Source organism: Chenopodium album, chromosome 5 (genome assembly GCF_948465745.1).
Source record: "Chenopodium album chromosome 5, dcCheAlbu1.1, whole genome shotgun sequence".
Classification (NCBI taxonomy): domain Eukaryota; kingdom Viridiplantae; phylum Streptophyta; class Magnoliopsida; order Caryophyllales; family Amaranthaceae; genus Chenopodium; species Chenopodium album.
This window is the reverse complement of record NC_137838.1, coordinates 1,355,623-1,379,226: the sequence shown is the minus strand read 5'-3', so window position 1 is coordinate 1,379,226 and position 23,604 is coordinate 1,355,623. Positions and strand designations below refer to the sequence as shown.

Here is a 23,604-nt window from a genome sequence, read left to right as displayed (position 1 = left end):
GTTGACTTGACCCACTCTTACCCGACCAAAATCTGACCCGTTTACCCGAATTGAAAGCTCTAGGTGGAACCATCCAATTTGCCTTTAAGCATCCAATTTACCCGCTTTCGTAAATGCTACTGGTATTGGCCATAAGTGTTCACGGGTCGAAACAACAATATATTACCCCCGGGATGCATCCCATAGATTTCCATGAAATTTTAACACCGGGTCCAAACACCTCCTAAATTGCTTTGATTTTGTGTATTATAATCTTTAAATTTGGCTTTCGCACATTTTTTTTTTCACCCGGCGAGATTAAACATCTAGGTACTTCCATGGTCCCCATAGGGACTTTGGGAGTTGTGAATAATAGTGCCCGAAACAATCTCATTCATCCTTAACATCATATTCTAAGGCAAATACAGCATACCCTCAAATGACAAAACTATATGTTCGCATGCCTTGTCTTTGGGTGCACATGCCACACATCCCCTTGCACCATTGTCATCGGTAGGGTAAAATTTACCTCTCACACAACCTCACATTCCCTATTGGTGGGTGAACAATCCAACACTGTGAATTCTATATATTGACGAACGCAAAACTTGAAACATTGCCAAAATATAAAAACTGGAGGAACGCGTACTGTAGACATACTAAGAGAATAGAACGCTACATATAAAACTTTTAAGCTGTGTAGTTAAAATATTAAAAAGCCATAATTTTTAAACTATACAATACATTTTTGCTAAATTATACATAAACTGTCACAGTTACACGCCTCATTTGGCAAGCTATTTTAGCTATACAATCTATTTTAACTAAATTATGCCTTCTTTATCAAGTTTAGAGAAAATTATCTGTAAGATAACTAAAGACAAAAATTATGAACACTTCCAATGAGGATGGCCTTCAAATAATAGTAGTAAAGTGCTATAAAAATAATGTACAAGAGGCATCTATTAAGCAGATGAACTAATGTTCCGAATCAAGGTCACTACTCACTAATAACTTTATATTACAGTGATCACAAAATTGCAACACTAACAACGAAAATATTCGATGCAATGGCAAATTATTGATTGCCACTCTATCAGACGATTGTGATTGCCAGGACGAAGGGAATGTAGGAGAGATTGCCAATAACAAAAAAAAATTAGGACTAAAATGAGTTTTACAGAACCCACCTTTTTTACTCGGGGAATATCAATGCTAAAGCAAGTTTTTACAGAGGCAACTTGTATATGCTTAAAACACATACCAGGAGGCCAACGCTTGAGAGAAATAATACATTCTTGTCATCTGACGGTCTTCGTTATAGCTCTGTACAAAATCACCCCTCTATATATAATCATATATGAACCCAACAGCACATCACTCGCCTATCTCACCTGATAATCTGCTCTACTGATAGGGGTGCGATTCTCCTCTAAAATCAAGGAACAGATGGCCTTTCAGCTCAGGATACATAAAGCAACTGTTATATCTGGTAGTATATCCGCTTGAAATTGAACACCCTATGATGAAATCAAGATCCATTTACCACCATCTCCGATGAGGAATTTGTGGGTAAATGAGGATGTTCCTCCCCTTCCATTTGTCCATTTTCTCGACTTTTAGATGAAGCACCAGAATTATTTGGAGAAGTAATGATCTCTTCACTTCCATTTTTATCAGCCGAACTATTTTGGCAAGTAATGATCTCTTTGCTTCCAATTTCATCAGCCACATTATTTTGAGAAGTAATGATCTCTTCGTTTCCATTTTTATCAGCCAAACTGTTTTCATCATTGTGATTTCCAACTACTTCAGCTTCTCTCTTTTGACCATTGTCCATGTCAACAGTACTCTGTGTATTTGAGCTTTGGGAAGCATTATGTGCAATACTTGCTGCTTTTTTGTTGGGCAAAACTGCCTGGCTGAGAGTAGTGCACAAGGAAGCAAGGATACTCTCTCTTGACACTTTCTTTTGATCAAGCCGCTGCTTCTTGACTAATCCAGGCTCCTCCTTAGAAGATACCTTCCTCTTCATACTTAATGACTCTAGAATACCTTCATCCCCATCAGAAGCTTCTGTCTGTCTTTTAGGTGGAGGTTTGTAATCTTCATCATCCTCATCATCATCATAATCCACTAGTCCACCAGGTTTAGGGCTGCAAATATTAACGTATAGCTATTATATACCAGTGGCAATGTGGCGTTAGTAACAGAATACTGTCTGCAGATTCAATTTACCTTAATGTTGCGCAGCTAGGAGCAGAACCGTTGGATGAAACAGGATGCTCTTGTACCCTTCGATTGTTGGACACTGTAGCTGATGCAGTGTCTTCCTCATCACTGTAAAATGACAATAAATTTTTTTTAAGAAAAAATAAATAAAGTAGAGGCGGAAGCCATGCATCAATTCTATTATATAGGATAGGATTACAGCAGATACCTATCCTCATTGAAGTAGTCTTCCTCTTCTTTCTCCAAAGCACGATCTTCAACCCGTTTTCTTGAATCGACATTTACTGCAGATTTCGTTCCAATGCTCTCAAGGGACTGCAAAGTCTCAGATCAGATAAGTGCATTCCAGAAGATAGTAGTATAAGACAGCAATTATCTAACAAGATACCTGCTCATATTTGACTCTCAAAGATTGAATTGAAGCCAACTTATCAAACTTGCTTAGCTGACTCCAGAAAGATTCCACCAAATACTTGAGCAATGGCTTCACACTTTCCTGCAAGAAACTTCACCCCATCAGGACTAGAGCTCATACGGAATCATTCATCAGCAACAAAGTAAATATATAAAAGTGCAGCAAGCACCTTGCGTATGTACTCAAAGAGCTCCAAAGCTGCAGAATTGAGCAAATTATATCGATCACCATTAGCAACAAATGCATCCACTATGGGTTTGAGAAGGTTGCGTCTCATAATATAATTATTGAGATTTTCATCCTGCAAAATAGCATAACTGTTCGATTAATTTCCAAAAGATTCAAAGCTTAACAAATCACAGCTTAAGGCTTAACATGAAGTAATTTGAATGGCTCATGATACTGCCTCAGTTCCTATTGATAATACTGTAGCAAATGGGGGTAGCATATAAGGTAAAGGATTTAGTTATTGCCTTATTGCAGTGGTGATGGCCAAAGGGTAAGCCACCAAGGAGGCTCTTTAGATGCAATGGCCACTGAGATAATGTCAGTGAGTTTGACATTTATATAGCTATTTGTCTAAATGTAACTACACCCGGTAAGGATGGAACTTTTTTTTAGCATTAGCAGCCAAAAACACAAACAGAGAGTAGAACTGCATCTAATAAAGTCATAAAGATACAAAGCAACAATACCAGAAAGTTTCACACTTTGAAGGCACTGCCTATATATATATATAATAATTGATTTTGAAAGGGAAGGCTGAACATTTATAAAGAATCCCATTGTAGGTCACATCAGAGGGTCAATAAGCCAGAGGCACATCATCAAATTATTATTGATCAATTAGCCAACATCTACAAGGCTAATAACGGTGCAACCACTTCCACAAATCAATTGTAGGTGACTTTGTTACGAGATAGTTTGATGGAGAATATTTTGGTCATTGATATCAATATTTCCGGTCTAGTACCAATTTTCTGATTTTTGACGACCAAAAGCACAATGGCCTAGTTACCTGAATGATGTGATAGCTTCAATGCCTCATAGAGATCCATGAATCTCACTTAGCAAGTCATCTATCCCACACCTACTTGGAAATACATTTATTCATGAACTCGTGATCCAATAAACATATCATTACTATATGATCTAATCATATAACTAATATATAAAGCTAAACTTTTAGCCAGGTCAAGAGACAACGATACTTGGCGTTTCAACTTTTCGCCAAGTGTCGCGCCATGTAGGCAACACTTAAATAGAAGTATGACACGTAAAATTTATTTGTATATATTTTTCATGAATAAAAAAGTTATTTCTTTTATAAGGATAAAAACTGAGAGAAATTTTGTTAGATAAAAAAAAAATAGTTTAGAGTTTTATTTTCAATAAAATTTGGATAGATTTATAGGATAAGAGTTTTATTTCCTATAAAATAACAATATATCACAAGTACAAAATAAATAGTAAGTTTAGTCAAACCACGAGACAATGACATTTAACATTTTAACTTTTCACTAAAGTTGCACCACGTAGACAATAATTAAATACTTTATCATATAAATTTATTTTTATATCATAATTTTATTTTATTTTTTGTAGGGAAGGAAATAATTCAAAACGTGGAATATTCGTTTATAGTATACTCTAATTGAATGAAATAAAATACTTAACAATCTAATATGATTTTATTATTGTATGTAAACCTGTCAATCAGGTCAAGTTATGGGTTATTTCGGTCGAGTCACTTGAGGGTACGAGTCAAGAATTGTTATAAAACCACATCAATTCCTTACTAATTTTGTATCAATGATACATTTTAAAACCTTGATACATCAATAAAAAAAAAAAATTAAAATTAAATAAACAACACTGGCATTGCACGGGCACATACTAGTAAAATATAATCTTAAATTTAGTAATAAGCACCACATGTCAGGAAGGTGCTTCCATGACTACCATGCGTAGGCACAACATACCTATAAGGCCATAACACAATTGAATTTTCATTTTACCAAAAACCCATATCCATATACATGACAATGTATGGCCCTATCTTTCACGAAGACTGTAATTCAATTATTACTCGTATGTGATCACTGCTTGGTCTATTGTAAATCCAAAGGCTCGAATGCCACATCACATATATATGCTACTATACAAGATAGTGGTTCCGAATAAAAGGTAATCAACGAGAAGGTCATGGCCAGGTCAGGCTTTAGCAAAAAAGTGTCCTATATTGGGCAAAATAATTAATGTCCAGGACCACTGATATTGGGTTGACTTGCAGACCAGGGTTAGACCTAAAAGTGCATTTTCACAGTCCAAAACCAAGCTTTTCTATCCCAAAAGTCTGGATCCCGCACAATTTCTGGACTGGGTCAGACTGGGCTGATTGATTTTCAGCTATCCTTAAATAAGCAAAGCAAAAAAACAAATTGACTGAATTTTTTATATAATTAGCAAAATTTGCCCTAATCTTTAAACTAACCCTCAAAGTTTAACTAATTAATGTGAAAGATAAAATGACTTACATTACGAGAAATCACAGTGCGGACAAATCTAACAGCAGCAACTACTAGATACTTCTCTCTTCTCCTCGTCAGATATAAAACTTTGTCCATGGAATTGTTCAGCAGGAAGTTGCACCTGCACCATAAAAGAAAATTAAAAGATATTATGCCAAATCAGAAGCAACAAAAATACCAAGCTATATCACTGCAAAAACAGGGAAATGAATATTTACTTTATCTTGTATAGATGGTGCACAACGCAAAAGCACAACAGCTCGCACACGCTCAATAGAATCTCTGGCTTTGTGTAGCTGTGTTTATCTAAATTTTCGACATCAGAGTTAGCTAAAGTCTTGCCTCCACCAGGGCAAGAATAAGTTATGGCATCAATTAACTGCCCCAAATGCCTCTCGTAGAAAATCTCAATTATAGTATCTCTCTGCAATGCAATACATAATAGGACATGTAAAGTATCATCACACATGCAAACATATAATGATAAAAAGGAAGCAAGAAGCATGACCAAAAAAAAAAAAAAAAAAAAACTTACAAGCAAAATTCAGGGACAGTATTTTTGTAAAACTCGTCAAATAATAATCAAAATAAAAGTCAACAACCACTATTTCACACTTGCACACAAAAATTCAACCAGGTCGAGGTCGCATACTCCATTTGCGCAAGGGATAAAAAGGGTAATTAATTGTTGCTCGACAATTGTACTAATAGTTTACACAATCCATTTTAAGAGTCGGTTATCTGTATTTTATATAAGAATATACTTCCTCTGTTTTTTTAATATTGCACCACTTGCCTTTTGAGGAAGTTTCACATTTATTGCACCATATCCATTTTAGGAAAAGAAATTTTTGTGTTCACACTATAAATACCTAATATACCCTTACTTATCAACCCTTACTTTTTATTTTGTGTATACAATCACATGGGCAACTTGGTATTTCTACTTTTCTTTCTCATCCTTTTTTCCACTACCAAAATATTTGTATCAAACCCTTATGGTGCAATAATAAAAAAACGGAGGAAGTATATTTTATTAAAACTACACAAGCATTGTACAAGTACAAAGAGGACAGGGTGTTTTCCCAAAGATACAGAACTACGATTAGCCAAATTCCTTTGTATTTCCTCCGTAGATTAATATGTGATTTAAAAGTCCAATTAATAAGGTAACATGAAAAACCCAATCGGAATGTCATAGTTACATCAGGAACAAGCTTAAACTATACCCGCCACCCTAGAACCCAGGATGCACATAAAAAAAAATAAAAAATAAAAAAAAATTGAAGAGTAAACAACTAAACATATATAATGCAGACAAACTCATGCCCTACCAACCATTGAATAAAAAAATATGGTTCCAGCCGTGATTGGGGAGCGATCGCAATGTTATGGTGTAGAGTAGGTTAGCAAGTTCATCAGGAAGGTTATTGTCTTATAAAATAAAAGGAAAGAATATCACTGATAAATGTATAGTTAAAAGAAAATCATTTAGTTCAGTGGACGTTGAAATGAAATAGATAGTTAATTACTAACATGGTAGATAGCAAGGCATAAGAGACATACATACCTGCGCTCCTGACAATGTGTACGAATCTAACAAAGTACGAAGGATTTCAAGAAACTGGCAGTGCATATTATCCCCAAAATCGGTAAGCAGACCTTGGACCTGAATAGAATAAATAGTCATATAATCACAGCCAGTTTTCTCAAATGTGATAGAGTATTAATAATGATTCCAATTTACTGCATGCTTCAACAATTTTGGCAACATAAACAAAAGCGTTGAATCACAATAATTGTCTATATGTTGCAAAATGAGTCAATCTAGTTATCTCAGTGAGACAATCTAGTTATGGTTTTGGGTTGACAAAAATTCAACCTAAAGAACTGACGCCATAATAAAATCTTGCACTCTTGCAGCTGTTACGAGGTTTGGTCCAATAATAATCCCATTATATTCTTTTCCATAAATATACTTACCGAAACAAATGAAACCGAGAATAGTTTATAAAATTCGCAACAGTAACAAAAAAAAATTGACAAGTTCACACAACAAATCAAAGAGATATAGTGGCTAAAAATACAAAATGCATTCGCATATAAAAAGTCATATAGTTGATAACTATAAACCACCATTACTTTATACATTGAATTTCATCTCATCTATGATAATACAAACTTAGATTAAAATTCCAAGTTATTTAGCTCAAGTTACGCTAACCTGAACATTGCCCATGTACGTTTTTGAAATTCTGCAAATATCAGTTTACAGTCCAATACTTTGTTTAAAAGGGTGGGGGGTGGCTACATGGCTAGGTTTATTTAGGTAACATATTTTTATTTTATTTTTAAATCTATGCCTGGCTGCAAAAGCTGACATATACCCACTGTAGTCCTTGGCATATGTGAAGCTTCATATTATCATACAATTACTAATATACTATACCATGTCAACCAAAAAGGCTAGACCAAAGAAAAACTACCACTTGGAAGTGTTGCTAGCAACATAATGCAACATCAAGAAGTCCTAAAGCCATCTATGCCCAAAAATTAACTAGCAATTATAATTAAGATATTCAAGGTAAGAACAGCACTAACATGTAACAGCAGAAGCAAGGTCTAGAGATGTCCATATTTATTCAGCTTTCCTCCCAACACACCACTAATATCTATTACAGGCAATGTTCTGCTTCAAGGAGGATAAATCCTGCCTTACAGCCTCAATTCAGTTCTTATGTCTATCTTTTTTTTTTTTTTTGGTAATCCCTTACAAGAGTCTTCTTGCATTTCCATAATATATATCCATGTCCATATCCTCCTAAGATAACCAAACCATTCATGTCTAGTCTTTCACATCTCATCATCAACAGGGGCTTCCCCAACCTTAACTCTCATCACTTCTTCCCAAAGTTCACTTCAAATATGGTATCACATCTAATAAACCATCCTCATCACTGCCACCATTAGCAGCTGAACTTCAATTTTTCTTACATAGCTGAAATGCTACTCAACTGAATTTTCCATTGAAATTACAAATTATTGTTTTCCTCTTACGTAGTACTCTTGCCACACTCCTCCCATTAAACATAACCAGCATTAAATATCATCATCTCCTTGCATGATTGAAACACTTACTTTAGTGTAGCATCAATCCCAATCTTAATCTCTTCTCCACAGTCAAAGAATCCACTGCCTTACCTTAATTTACATCCAAACAGTCTCCTTTGGTTTTACATAACTTGAAAACTTTAGCTCAAGGATATCTCTCCAAAATTCTAACTGCCAAAAATGTCTTGTCATATTCACCAAAAATAATGTCACTTGTCTTAGCATATATCATAGATTGTCTCCTTAGACTGTCGTTGTGAGTCCAAAATTCATTATTGCAAACAAGGATGCTGATACAGCAATATATCAGTATTACTTCTCAGTGTCTACCTTAATTATACATTAGTCTTAACACTCAAATGTCATTAATAGTTTGGAACCTGCAACTCTGCAAGTAGGCTTTTCTAAGACAAGCAGCTTGAAAACTTTTTTAAGTAGTATTATCTCTCATAAGCAATTTCCAAGTAAATATAAATATCATAAAGATCTTGTGCCTATATTTCTAATACCCCACTAAGCATCCGAATGGACACATGGAAACCAATGTATACATCAATTTAGAATTGTTTATAAATCATGCAGCTGGACAAATTCTAATTCAACAGCATGGGAGGAGATAATTTCTTATTGAGCAGTTGGGAGGTCAGGAGGCTACTTTAGCTTCTCCTACTCAAGGTGTAAATCTTGATGACCAAGGGAACGCATATCAACACAATTGCCAAAAACACGCAGTGTTATTTCATATACAGTGAATAAGAAGTCATATAAATCGCAGTTTCAATATTACTCACTAGAGTATAAGACTTCCACAATATTTTACGAATGGAAAGTAACTTTTTGTTCAGATAAAGTGTGAATTGCCAAAATAAATCCAAATAATATATAATGTATCAAAGCCATTAATATGCGTACCAAAAGACCAAGAAGAGGAGTGCCTTCAGGTCGGACAACATAACTACGCAAAAGGTTTGGATCCTGATTCAAGAAAAGTATAAGGATATCTGTCCTGCATGCATTAGAAGACATGTCATTAGGGTTTATCAACATGTTTAAAAGAACAGCCTTAATAAAACTTTTTTCGTCACAAATTAAAGAGGAATTTTGGTCAAGAAAGACCAAAGAGATCAAACATGCACAAAATTGTCAAGACCAAATGGCAACTTGGCAAGGAACCAGATACATGATCCAGGGAAAAAAAAAAACCCTAGAAAAGGAAGCAAAATCTCCTTACCCGGTCAAGACAAGTCGTTTGTCTTCACTCTGCAAAATGTCACTGATGATGTCAAAAAGGCCTTCATTTACGAGATCCCTACAAGAATTTCAAGGTTAGAAAAGATAAATCAAGTAAAAAAGTACTAGCTAAAGTGCTCAAAAATAAGAAAATTCATTGTGCGTGTGTGTGTAAAAAAATTTCTTCATTGGTTTAATTAAGTTGCTGATTTTAAGTAGCTCAAAAATAAGAAAATTCTTTAACTATCAAGTTGCTGATTAATTTTATATTTTAAAACATATACTCCGTAATCAATAATAAGCAGGCAGTTATTTAGTGGGTGTGCACTTTTCAGATTTAATGTCAGTTAAATGGGTCTTTTATATTTATTTCAAAAAGGCTAGGGATTGAATTGTTTAATCTATAACTCTATAAGGATCTTCTTGCATACACATTTTTCCTTCAGATTATGATCAATGTGAAAAGCAGCCTTTAAGGATCAAAACAGTCTAAAGGTTCGTAGGGGCATAAGCAAGAGTAACTTAATATAAAGGTCTATTTGTAGTTCTTAACAAGAGCAAATAGAGTTCATATATATATAATACAGAGATAACATGAAATGTGTTTTGCAAAGTTTCACTATGTATAAAAACCCAAAAGATACAGTGGTAAATAGTACAGAACCTCTATGAAATGTACACTAAGAGGTGTCAAGTACTCAATCCTGTATGAATACAGAGGTGGCTGAGGATATATGCACCCCCAAACTCTTTACAGTCACAAGAATCGGATTGAAATAATAATAAAGATCAATTAATCCAACTAGACAAGAACAATAGTTGTCAATCTTCAGAATGAACCATTACTAAATTCGAGGAACTTTTTTAGTGCATGAAACAACCAAGAAAAATGCTTGAACAGGACAAACTTGAAACCATAGTGGTTGAATACCTAAAAAGTCGAAGCTGCTGAACCATTTGTAGACTCTTGCTTAAAGTGCAAAACTCGTGCAAAAAATAAACCTGCACCCATTGCAATAAAAGAGTCAGTGCTATCAAGGACATCCATCCTGTCCCAGGGCAATTTGCAGAAAAACCATCAAAAAATGTCAGAAACAAAGCAGAATAGCTGAAACAGTGGCAGCTTTCAGAAGAGACTAAAAATGATGTTTTTTCTTTCTTTCTTGAAACAACCTCAATATAAAGAGGATGAGACATAACATTAGCCTAAATTTTCCAGTTAATCAGCTTGAAATTTATTGGCATAACATTGTTGGCAACATACTATAGCCGACAGCTCAGTTATGTTTCAACCAACGGAATTAAGGCTGAAAGTTTTCACTGTCACTGATTCTCAACATATTTTACTTCAACTTCTCAATTTGGCTTCCATATCCATGACTAGATATAGACACTTCATACTCTAACAAGGGTGCAGATCCTTACATGACACTACAATGTTTAATCGTAAACTTAATTTATATTAAACTACAAAATGATGGAGAAGAGAAGTATTAAACAGGAAGGAAAAGAGAAATGATATGCTCCCTCCGTTTCTAAATATTTGCTCCACTTTCCTTTTTCGGCCGTTTTAAAATACTTGCTCCATTTCCTTATTTGGAAAACTTTTACAATATTTAATTAATTTCTCTCACCTAGTGGACCCAACATAAATCATATTTTATTAATTTCATATTCTCTCTCCTCCAATTCTCTCAACTACTTTTGTTTTATACAATTTTTTATTCTTCCCCTTAACCCACTACCTCCATATTTTATTACTTTCTCTAAATTCTCCTAAAACTCCGCGCAAAGAGAAATGGAGCAAGTATTTAAAAACGGAGGGAGTACATACACACTGATGGAATGAGATAAGAATTGCAACAAGAATTAAAAATCAAATCAGCCCGAAACGAGTACTTGTACACTAAGTGTTGGTAAAAAAATTCCTATAAAATAAAGAATATGTTCCGTTAACGGCGGCGAGTCCCCGCACTCAAGTCCACATTTAGGAGTCTTGAGTCTGAAATTGTAGCCATTACATGCCTAAACCTATGAACACTTGTACTCATGTCTGAGTTACATAAATGATAAGTCTAAGACAGGTGCAGTCGTTTCATGATGAATCCATTACTTCCCGATCTAACAGCGACCTAACCAATAATTACTTCCCGTAAGTTCAGCTAGATGAATCCATCTCAACCGTACACATGCAAACTGCAAAGCATCTGGTAACCTTTCATTCGCAGTATAGTACTTCTATAAATACCCCCCACCCTACCTCATTGGCAGACTGCACTTACTCACTAACCTCTTAAAGCTATTTCTCTCTAAAATATGTTCTCTTGAGACTTGGTGAATAACTCAGGCATTGGAGGGGGTTTCCCTGGCTAAACTCTCGAGGGTTGCTGATGTTTGTAAATCCTAAACATGTGCAAATAGGGATATGTTGCAATATTTGTGAAAATTCCTAAAATGGTAATTGTTGCAAAATTTGTGGAACGGAGGAAGTATGTGACATCAGTCAAACCACATAGGTAACTTGTTTTATTATCAAGAGTCATCAGAATACCAGATTCTTCTTGGAATCCACCGATGTGCTGGGTGATTTCAACCGTGAGAACAGTTCCTGAATGAAAGTATTGTCTTCCTTCAATAACGAAACTACCTGCAAATAGAAATTCAACCTGAGGCAACAGTAAAAATTAACAACACTGTACAAGATTTGAAAGTATTGACTTACAACACCATTATTTGCATGTACTATGGAATTCAGACTGGCAATAGTTGCATCATCCAATACTCTAGTCAAAGCCACATCCTAACAGATATTAAAAAGCTCTAGTAAGAACCCTCTGGGTATAAATTGAAAACAAAAAAGCAACTGAAAGAAATTCAAATAAAAACCTTCAAGTAACCAATTCTGTATGTTTGATGTATCTTTGACAAGACTGTGGGATCTTTAATCGGTATGGCCTGAAAAAAATAAGAAGAAATCATCGCAATGCAAAAATTAAGGGGGTGTAAATGTGTTGCAAAGCTGATTCCATATGTTACAATCTCACATTCTCACATAATTTGCCTACTTCAAATTCAAAACAGAAATAAATGACAGTTCAACTCACCTCCTTAAAAACCACATGCTCCATCAAAAAATCCCGATGTCGAACATGGGGAACATCCGGATCATCTATAGAAAATTATAAAAAAAATAATAAAAAAAAAAAAAAAAAAAAAAAAAGGATCAGTCATTAACTGATACAACACGTTGGGCTCACATCTTCTACTTTAGATAAAAATTTTAAAAGAAAATCTCTTTAGTAGGATCAAATAAGAAATTCAAATGCAGCATAGATTGCTCCATGTAAAAAGCATTTTCTCATTGACCAATAACAATAATTAAAAGCTAGAATCAAAGACATACGATGATACGAGTTTCACCCAAAACTCCAATCAGCATAATTTTAGCAATAAGTTCACAAAATGCCACATGTAAGAAAAGCCCAGACAAAGACCAGCCAAGAAAAACATAGAGATATGTGTAATATGTTCAGCTGTTCATGACTATCAGACTTCTGTAAACTGATAGATGCCCACAACCAGATATCAGAATAAGAGATTAACTCTATTCCTTTGTGTTTCTTCAATGGAATTATGCTTGTGCCTTAACCAATAACGTCACTAAAAATTCTAACTTTTTTTTGAGCCAAAAGATGCTACTTTTTCCCACAACAAATCAAGCAAGAAGGCCTCTTGAAAAAATAGAGGCATTGTGCTACAACCACGCACTCCAAAAGTTTGCCAATACAGCAGTGCACAAAAGCAATTTCTATTTCTTAATCCTTACAAAACCCCCTACCCCCACAGTGAATGTGTGGGAAACCTGAAACATTGAAAGATCATACCCAAGACTCTTCATGCAAGGCAACAACTTTCTCAGTTTCTCCATAGATGATATGCCAATGATAACCCTAAAAGTGAAAAATATACATGTGAACAAGACTCGTTATATTGAGGATTGCATTTTTTAAAACACTCATTAACAATAGTGACAACCTACTCTTGAATCATTTAAGACACTCATTCGGGATGACACCACTACATAATAAACTAAAATTGACAGGAAAAAAGAAAAAGAAAAGAAAAGCAAAACTTACATTCAAGACACCCAATGATATCCATGATGAATTCATCTCCAAAAACCTTCTCAAAGATCTGCGGACTATTGAGCATTACTGCAAACGGAAACACAAAATACAAATGGCAACACATCATGTCACAAAGTTAGAAATAAAACAAGAAAGAACGGAGGATGAAAGACCTAAACTACTTTTCACGTAGGCAGAGAATACTTACGAATGCCTTTGACAATTTTATAAATAATATGAAGACTGTCAAGATTCTCAAGGTCCTCAGAAATCCTAAACAGGTTCATCAGCTTCCTGAAAAACTCTTGCTGTAATAAACCAAGGGTGAAGCTTAGGAAACCAGCTAGAAGAACAAAGAACAATAAGAGAATAATAGACAACAGAGCTCAACTTGAAATCAACCATGTAATAACATTATAAGAATCTAGGTAAACCACAAGGGTGAATCTACTATACGTTACAGGACACAGGTATGCGTGTGTATGATGTCCTAGTAACACAGGTTCCACTCATAATTGAGGACAAAACAGTGAATCACAGGAAAACCACAGATCTCTGTTCAAAAATGCCCAATCAATCAGGTAGATAAGATAATAAGCAGATAAAAGAACAAACTCTCAATACTCCCTCCATAGCAATAATCCTTAATAAAATAGGTTTGTACACTTTAGAGATCAATATTGTAATTTTAAACCAATTTTATTAGAGTTGAAGAATGATTCCCTCCGATTGTTTTAACGGTCTTCCTACTTTTTAATCAAATCCGTTCTCAAAAGTCTTCCTACTTTTTCTATCTTACGATTTTAGGCAAAACTTTTCCGTCGCCTATCCTACTTCGCGGGCCTGTTTACTCAATATAATAATACCATTTCTCTAAAAAAAAATACTATTTCATACCAAAAAAGTCAAACAATGGGACCCCCACCAGAAGAAAAGTAAAAAAAAAAAAAAAAAAAAAAAGGAACCCACTTTCCACTATACACTCCTTTCCTTGGTTTTGTTGCGGCATTAAATAAGAACATCAATGTAAAAACAGAGGAAGATAAATACATTGACAGTGTTAGATTTTAAAAGAAAATGTTTTCAATAAAGGTAATTTCAAAATCTTATGTAGTACAACTATCTTTATAATATAAATATATAAAAATAAACAAAATAAAAAATAAAAAAAAATGAAAGCATGACCTATTGACCAATATCATTTCCCATCGACGATTTAAACTTGAATGGAGGATTAGAAACTGAAAGAGTGTAGCTGAACAAAAAAACAAAAAAAAAAAAGAGCAGCTTACAAGCGAAAAGGTGTCAAGAGAACTACTAGCAAATAATACTTTCTATATATACTAGTTAATTATCAATAGAGAGTTAAATGTCAATTAAGCAAGATTTACAAGCAGCAAACTCACTTCCTAGACACAAACACCCACCCACCCACAAGAAGTGACTCTGACACTATTAAAACGAGACTATATCTATTGGGTGTAAAAGCAATCATATATAGAGAAACAGAGCAGCAAAGTTGACTGGAAGAAAAAGCCATACTTACATCATGCAATACAAGTTCCGTCAATCGCATTTGATCTGTAATGCCACTCTCTACCACAATCTGCTGGAGCAATGGAAACCAAACCAGTTAAGAATTAATTGATCAAAAGCACACATAAAAGATAAAGGTCAGGGAGCAAATAACCTTTTTGATGACTAAATTTCAACAATTTTTAAAGTAACTTTTAAAATAACATGATGGGGACTGGGGAGCCCTCTCTCGCCCATACCCCCCTATTACACCTACAGTAAAATTCAGTAAAGATATAACAAACACTACTCCATATCATGATAGGAAACAATTTCATAAGAGGCCCAGAGAATCGATAGCTATTAGCAAATGCCTCATTAAAGGATTGAGTCATTACAGCCGAATCTGCCCAAGGGCAACTGCTTCATGGGGACATGCAAGCTACACGACTGCTTTCTTGACTTAAACAAAAAGGGCTACTCTCATTATTACATTGGGTAAAAACAGTTTGGAATGAAAGGAATACTTCATTTCTCCACAAAAAGAAGATGGCCTTATACTTTCATTAATACTACTGTTGCATCGACTTTTATAATTTTTCAACACTAGTGTCCTGTGCAACTGTGCAAGTCAAGAAAGCAGTTGCCACTAATAAAATTGATATCTTGACAAGATCCAGTAACATGTAGAGATTTTGAATTTAAGAGTATATAATGCTTAAGTCTCATCAACACAAGCAATACTAGCAGTTAGCAAATAAGCAAAATATTGCTTTTTAAAAAAAAAAAAAGACCTTCAATATTAAAGGAAGTGTTGACAGCTCCACAGCAGGAAGCTCCCGCAACTCACTGTTCACACTGTGGAAGGTATCATCTGAAAATCACAATAAAAGTAAACTATTAAGAAAATATAAATACTAAAAAGGATGAAATACCAATCAATTGAACACTTGAAAGCATCTACAATTTACAAACAGATACTCAGATGCAAAATGAAGCCAACAAAGTCAGTTAATATTGAAATTAGATCCCAGCACTGAAGGAAAACTGGTTGAAGCAAATTAGCCAAGTGCTCTAAGATGAATGAATGTTAATATAATTTTTCAATGTAGATGATGACTCAAAATCTATTGGTGTCTGTAAAGTAGATAGACAGAGCTTTTGTAGGCAACAGATTTTGTCCAACTTATCACAGCATCAGTTAATTAAGCTACAAAATTAAGTTAAAACTCAAAAGAGTGAAGATGTTGTATAGCAAATCAAAGTTACCTGCCATCAAAAAAATGTGAGAACATGGTGTATAGCTAGCAAGGAAGGTTGCAGATTAGTCTATACCTCAATAATTGAGGTCCTCAAAATGACATGCAATTCTTGATGATATGGCCCCATAAAAGAAAACCCACTATGGTTATGAATGATCAAGGTAGCTAAAGCGTCATCTTGGAAACATTATCACAATTTTACAACTAAGTGGCATATTGAAGTTAAAAGACTGTTTTCATAGTTTAATAGTAATTCATGTTGTCGCTCTCAAACTTATAATTACAAAGCTCAGAACCCATAAAAAGTCCACATACAAGTCACAGACTAACAGATTTAATGGGCTCATACCCCTCCAACAGATAATGACAGATGAAAAGAACCATTGTTTAAAGTACGTTACAGCTTTATTAATGAAGAGACCAGCAAAGCAAAGGCTGATCACAGAGAACTTAACCAAAGCAATGACTAACAAATAACGCCCTAAAAAGAGCACAATTGTGTTTTCAGCACATCTCCCAGCTGTTGACTGTAATATCTACGTCCTGATTTACTAGTTTCATCTTCAATTGACAACACTGGATTTGCCATTCAAATCCTAAACCTAGAGCCTTTATCAGTATTTTCTCACACGCCAATAAACCCATCTAGCACAAACAGATGGCTACATTACAAAGGTTCAATGTTAATAAGCCAACATATGAAACACAGATTATGCACCGTAACAACAAGGAACAGATGAAATACTAGATCTTGAATTGAAAACGATACTTTCACCCCAAACTCCTCTCAACTTATACAAACCCTATGTTGCAACCATATTATCCCTTAACCCACACCCAAGACCCAATCAATGATATCTCGGCCACGAAAAAATCTACTAAAGCCTAATGCACAAAACAGAATACACCCTTGCTAGCATATGTAACAAACATAAACATTAAGAACGATGATACCGAACGGCAGCCTCGCCTAGGATCATTCATAACCATAGTGGGTAAAATCCAGAATTACCACATTCCCTAGCCATAACCAAGACGAGCAAATAGGCAAATGTGTACTTCCTGCTCCTTAAAGATTGCTCTATTTTCCTTAATGGACCATCTACCAAAGAACATTCCATTTCTATAAACTAAAAACCCCACTACTTAAAAGTAAACATTTGCCGACTTTTTAAATAAAAATTTCCCTTATCAGTGTCATTATCCTCCCTAACTTAGACTCCATCCAAATAATTGCCCCTTTTAATTTACTGATTTCTTTCTCAATCTTATCCATCTTCCTTCTGTCTTTCTTTCGTCCATCACAACCCTTCTATTACTCCCTCTATCCCAGTATCCCATGATATATATCATGTTTTTCTTCTTGGTTTTAAAAAGCGCGCCTCGTGGAAATGGGCTTCAGCTAGGCGAGGCTCATTCACTTGTGGAAGGTGCGCACCTCAAAGCGCCTTTGTTAAGGCGCGCCTTTGCGCCCCAAGGAAAATAACTAAGATTTAAGTTATAAATTGAAGAATGATGGACATTTTTTCAAATTCAGACTACCTTAGGCCTTAGCTTTACATATATCATTATTTAATTTATCATGAAACTTTTTAAATGGAATTAAGTACAATCAAAGTAAAAAATAATTTGAAATAAATATATAAATACATGCGCCTTGCATACAAAAGGTGTGCGCCTTCGCCTTGTGCCTCGCGCCTAGGCTACAAGGACCACTTGCGCCTTGGTGTGCCTTGCGCCTTTTAAAACTAAGTTTTTCTTTATAGGTGTCCCAAAATCTTATTCCTATTTCATTTTTTTCATTTTTAGACACTCAAAATGTCTAAAATACCCTCGTTATTTTAGTCTATACTCACTGCACTACCCAATATACCCTCACATTTCTTCTTGTTATTTGTGCCCCACTCATCATCATGTACTTCTTATTTCCTGTAAAACTTTTTCATGTACTCTCTCCACCTATTTCTTAATTCCCATGAAATATTACAATTGGGATTTATATTATGGACGGAGGGAGTATTAAATTTCAAGATCCTTCCCCCTGATAGATTCACTTCAATATTTATAACAGCTATAATACCTTTCGTCAATCTCTATAACAACTCATTAATATTAGTCCAAAACTCTAAAAGAATTATCAGGGAAACGAATATCAGGGCCAAGGATGATTTAATCATCATAATTTTATTTTTTTTAAAACAAAATTTTAAATAAAAAAAAAAAATTAAAAAATTAAAAAATAAAAAATAAAAAATAAATAAAATAAAAAAATAAAACCTGAGGATTGTGTATTTTTATAGGTGAAAGAGTAAAAACCAGAATATTATATAGTTCCAATAATCTTCCTCATCGACGGAAAAAGAGAGCAGCAGACTTTTGTCCAAAACTCTTAGGGGGCGTTTGGTTCGCGGATTATAGGTATTAGGTATGGGTTTAGAATGACCAAAACCCATACCATATGTTTGGTTGTCAAAAATATGATTTTTAAACCCACACCTCAAACGAGGTATGGGGTTTAGAAACCTTGGGGGGGAGGTGGGTTTGGCTCATTCCATTCCCTTAGGTATCAAATATATGAAATTAAGGGGATGATATTTCATTCCAGAATTGAACGAAACACATGGTATAAAGTATCAAGTTCCAACCCGATACCACCTTAACCCTATTCCTGATTCCAAACCTATACCACTCTGCGAACCAAACGCCCCCTTAGAAGAAATAGTAATCTCTTAAAACCTTGAACTTTTCTATTCAAAAATTTTCCATCAGCAATTCATCATAGCTAATGTCTGGCACATGCAACAGTACTTGCAGTATACATAGTGGTATAAATCTTAATGATTATAAATTAACTTCTACTCGTAATAAAAATCCTACTAGGATGATAAATGCAACTAATATTTTAATGAAGATTCCAGCTGCCCTTGCATATATCACATCATACCAGTTCTCAGTATAAAGCATGGCAACAAAAGACTGATAATGATTTACTTCAAAACTATCTAATATCACAGACATATTTCAATTTTTGCAAACTATCAAAAACTGTCACATCAAAAGAAACGAACATACACTAATCATCAATTTCTTGATACTATTTGATGCCTTTTTCAAAAATTTAGTACAGGGATAGTTCACAACAGCAATCATCACACGGAAATGAAATTAAAAACAGTAATGAAGTAATATAATGAGAATAGAAACTGAAAGTAACAATAGGATAAACTTACGATTAAGAGTAGTAAAATGCATATTTCGTTGCACGTTGCATATGTGATCCCTGCATAAATCAGCATATAAGGGCTAAAGCCAACAAAAAAGTTCCAAACAAAACCGCCAAATATAAAAGAAGTTTGCATTACCATATATAAGAACATCCAGCAGTTTCCTGGAAGCTAAGGGCTAATTCAGTAGAATATTCTGGATCTCTCCAGGAAATAATTGTATCTAGAAAAGAGAAATATATCAAGTAAAAGCAGAATATAAAACTCAGAACACAATGCTGGTGTAACAAACTAGTACCTTCTTGTTTTCTATAAATGTCATCTGGGGTGATCCGGTGCAAGAGCAAGGTTTCATTATCCTCTTCATCAATGACGAACAGACCTAGATCTTCTGACCGCTGCATTAAGCATTATCTTGTTACTGGTATAGTGGTATAGCAGTGTAACTAATGCATTATATTAAGAACAGGAATAAAACCAACCTCTACATAATCCACAGTGACATGACCAGTTCCCTGATCCTCCCACTTGCCATCCTCATTTAGACGATAGACTTTGACCCGCTGAAAGGAACATAATATAAATATTGCAGCAATAAAATCAGATTTTGAAACAAAATATATCAAATCCAGATCCGTGACAGCTCGGTAAAAAAAATGCAAATTAGAAAGTTGCACAGTGAATTAAAGAGCAATTTTTCAAAAAGGATCCTGGTGATTTGGCCAAAGCCACGATCACTAGTGATTTGGTCAAGCGTGTTAACACATTCCCTGTTAGTAATTAAGAACTAACTTGACAACATCACAAGTTAAACAACAACTCTGCCAAGCATATGAAAAACAACATAAATGGCTACACCAATCAAAAATAGAGCAGAATCAGTTGTGGCAGGATGTCAAATAGTGTAGCACCATTGCAAGACCAGCATCAAATTTTCAGCTACATATCTACTATAGAACTCATTTCACAAATAAATAGTGCTAACTAGAAGATGTCAATATCCATCAAAACTTTGACATATGATTTCATTCCCTGAGAAAATTCCATTCTCCTTTTCCTATCAGGATTTTAAATAACATTTTAAGAACACATAGTCTATTACATTTTAATTATAAGCTTCAGATTCTATTGATAACCCAAACAATGAAAGTCATAAATTCTTTCATCTGACTAAAAAAAAAAAAGAAAAACTCAGTACTAGTATACTACACCATAAATACAGTGATAAATGTGAAGTTACCTACACGGCACATAAACACCGAGAACACACATTTCAACAATCAAAAAAAACATATGCAAGTTCAGCACTTGACTCCCCAAAAAAAATGAAAGTTACTGATCTCACTCCATCCATATTCCTGAGCTCACCCACCAGCCCTAAGGGCTTGCAAATTGGGATATGGGTGATACCTTATCTGGGAATTAAGATGAGGTAGTGATTGTGTGCAAAAGAGGAGGACAGGGGAATTATTATACGCTACTAAATGTGCACTTCTCCTTACCCAAGAAACCCCCCTCTACCCCGAATATTGTCAAGCGCATCATCAAGTGGGGGTTCATGAAATTAGGAGCATCAAGAGTTTCCACCAAACTTCTCAAACAAATAAACCCATTTTCAACCTCATTAAATAGAAACATAAACGACCTGAATCACTTCCATAATTGGAAACGGCGTGCAACACCAGCACCAACTTCAAAACTCATTCCACAAACTATCTTTTGTAGTAGCTATCACTCATTGTAATGCGAAGTACTTTTTTCAGCTGTTCTACTAAGTGCTATCTAAGCGTATCAGTTCAATTGCAGCTGTTTCAGTTATCTATCAAAGAAACAACTACTTAATCAAGTTTTCTCTACAATCAGCTATACCAGTAGTAAAGCAAACAACTATTGCAACCCTAAACTCTATAAACTAAAGCTCAAAACATCATATTTAGCATTAGTAGTGATTTAACTTACTCTAAACACTAAAAGCTACTATCGAAAACGCCCGAAATCGCAGTCACCATCTACCTATCAAGCACACAAATTTGCAGCAACTAGGGTTTCGCCCAACCAAACAAACCCTAATTAAAAAAACGTAAAGAAACTGTTTCATCAAGTAGAAACGCCAAACACAACAGATAATCGAAACGTTTCGAAAACCAAAAACCCAGAGAAAAAGCATAAAAACCATACCTGATGCTCCCGAGAACATCCAACAGCTACTAATCCCAACTCACGCTCCCTCTCTCTTTCTCTATCTCTCACGCGCCGCCGTTCAATACAATTCTTGAGATCTAGGGTTGCGTCCATTGAGCCCTAGATCTGTAAATTCGAAGCACCGATTGAAAAGAAAGGGAAATTGGGGGAAAAGCGAGCTAAATTAGGGTTTAATTGGAATTGGAGAGACGACTACCATGAAAGTTGAGCTTCATCGAGTGGCCGGCAATGGCGATGAAGGGGAGGTTGCGCTTGCGTCGAAGTGTTTTTGACTCTGAAAAAAAATAAAAGAAAAAAAATAAAGAGGAGAGAGAAAGTGAAGAGAGGGAAAACTTGTTGAGACACATCTATTAGTAGCACGTGGCAGTTTATTTTAATATTGGTAACCAAGTAATTTTGCTTACTCTTTAAAATCTTAATCTTAAATTTAATCTTAAATTGGATCTTAATCTTTAAATTTGATCTTGATCTTTTAATTTGAGGTTAATCTTCTTTTTCTTGTTTGGGTTAGTAGGTTAAATGCTTTAAAAGGAAAATGATAAATGAATCTCCACCCACAAAGTAACTCTAACGAGGACTAAACCGCAGCGACCTAACTTCGGGCTATTTTATAATATACATGCATATAATAGGGATGTTGGGTTTTAATCGTTTATTTGGGAGTGGGATGGATGGTAAGGGAATTAGTACTCTAAAGATGTATTTTATAATGTTCATGCATATAGTAGGGATGCTCGCTGAGTATAATCGTTTCTTTGGGAGTGAGATACTAGGATGGATGGTAAGGAATTCGTACGCTGAAAATGTCCCATTAAGGCAAAGTTGTCCCACTTTGAATGGTGAGTAGGATTGAATTACCAAAATTAAAAATATAGAGCCATATCAAGTTCAAAGTTTATGTAGTTGGGTAGTTTTTTTACTATGCTCAAGAAAAGGCTTATTGATATGGGCTCCTTTTAATAAGTAAAAATTAGGATCGTCTGGCCTTGATTGATACTTTATGATTCTATTTGATCCTATCTTGTATGACCCAAGTGTAAAAACAAGGTCATCCTTTCCTAATCAATCATGTACAACCCTACCGTGGATCGTTTAATCAAAATTGTTATGATCCAAATAGCAATTCTAACGACAAATACTAATAAGATTTGAATCCTCGAGTTCATAGATATACAAGTATACAAACCCTTAATTATTACTAGACCAATTACCATTTGGTAAAATGTCATTGGAATAATATACCTCTTTATACATATATATATATATATATATATATATATATATATATATATATATATATATATATATATATATATATATATATATATATATATATATATATATATATATGTATAATAAAAGCGCCCCAATTTAACTGGAACATTAGTCAATGCGAAATACACATAAATTATTATGAAAAGCAATTGCGTTTAGGGTTGTTCATCGGAACAGACCGACCCGGATTGGACCGAAGACCGAAATATTAGAATTTTAAGAATCGAATACCGGACCGATTTAGCTAGGACCGAACCCGAACCGGACCGAAAGAATCGGTCCGAAACCCGGACCAGACCACTTTAGACCGATTTAAGATTTTTTTAAAAAAAGATTACTATATTTTTAATAAAGTAATGGAAAACACGAAAAAAGTAAAGGAAAAACTATATTTTAACGTTATTTATACGTCTTTTTTTAGGTTTAGTACAAAAAACTTATAAAGTTAAAGTTTTCTAAGTTTATTAAGGATAATTTTAACCATTATTTAAGGTTTCATGC

The 23,604-nt window shown here is 34.6% G+C and overlaps 1 protein-coding gene across 3 annotated transcripts; it reads right to left on the bottom strand.

Annotated features, from left to right (window-relative positions):
- Positions 1-893: 893 nt before the first annotated feature.
- LOC145631436 (uncharacterized) lies at positions 894-22,161 on the bottom strand. 3 transcript variants are annotated; one of them, XM_081683508.1, is made up of 25 exons: positions 22,025-22,161; positions 21,805-21,933; positions 20,109-20,189; positions 19,925-20,024; positions 19,765-19,849; positions 19,633-19,682; positions 15,935-16,014; positions 15,172-15,234; positions 13,834-13,933; positions 13,635-13,712; positions 12,603-12,667; positions 12,385-12,453; positions 12,221-12,298; positions 12,050-12,145; positions 10,430-10,500; positions 9,500-9,577; positions 9,181-9,274; positions 6,728-6,826; positions 5,376-5,581; positions 5,164-5,278; positions 2,796-2,927; positions 2,600-2,707; positions 2,420-2,526; positions 2,218-2,319; positions 894-2,135 (listed from the first exon to the last, which is right to left on the bottom strand). In XM_081683508.1, the coding sequence occupies exons 2-25, from the start codon at positions 21,919-21,921 to the stop codon at positions 1,511-1,513; spliced, it is 2,799 nt and encodes a 932-aa protein (XP_081539634.1). In that variant the 5' UTR covers positions 21,922-21,933; positions 22,025-22,161; the 3' UTR covers positions 894-1,510. The 3 variants fall into 3 exon arrangements, with proteins under 3 accessions (XP_081539634.1, XP_081539632.1, XP_081539633.1); XM_081683506.1 differs by having other exon boundaries at positions 21,805-21,927; positions 22,025-22,160; XM_081683507.1 differs by having other exon boundaries at positions 15,172-15,231; positions 21,805-21,927; positions 22,025-22,160.
- Positions 22,162-23,604: the final 1,443 nt, after the last annotated feature.

Bases quoted from the DNA above. Each gene is read 5' to 3' on its own strand.
- LOC145631436 (XM_081683506.1), bottom strand. The intron at 9,578-10,429 runs GTATTCAACCAC...AAATTCTTGTAG, and splicing joins CAGCAGCTTCGACTTTTTAG to GGATCTCGTAAATGAAGGCC. The intron at 2,708-2,795 runs GTGCTTGCTGCA...AGTTTCTTGCAG, and splicing joins TCTTTGAGTACATACGCAAG to GAAAGTGTGAAGCCATTGCT.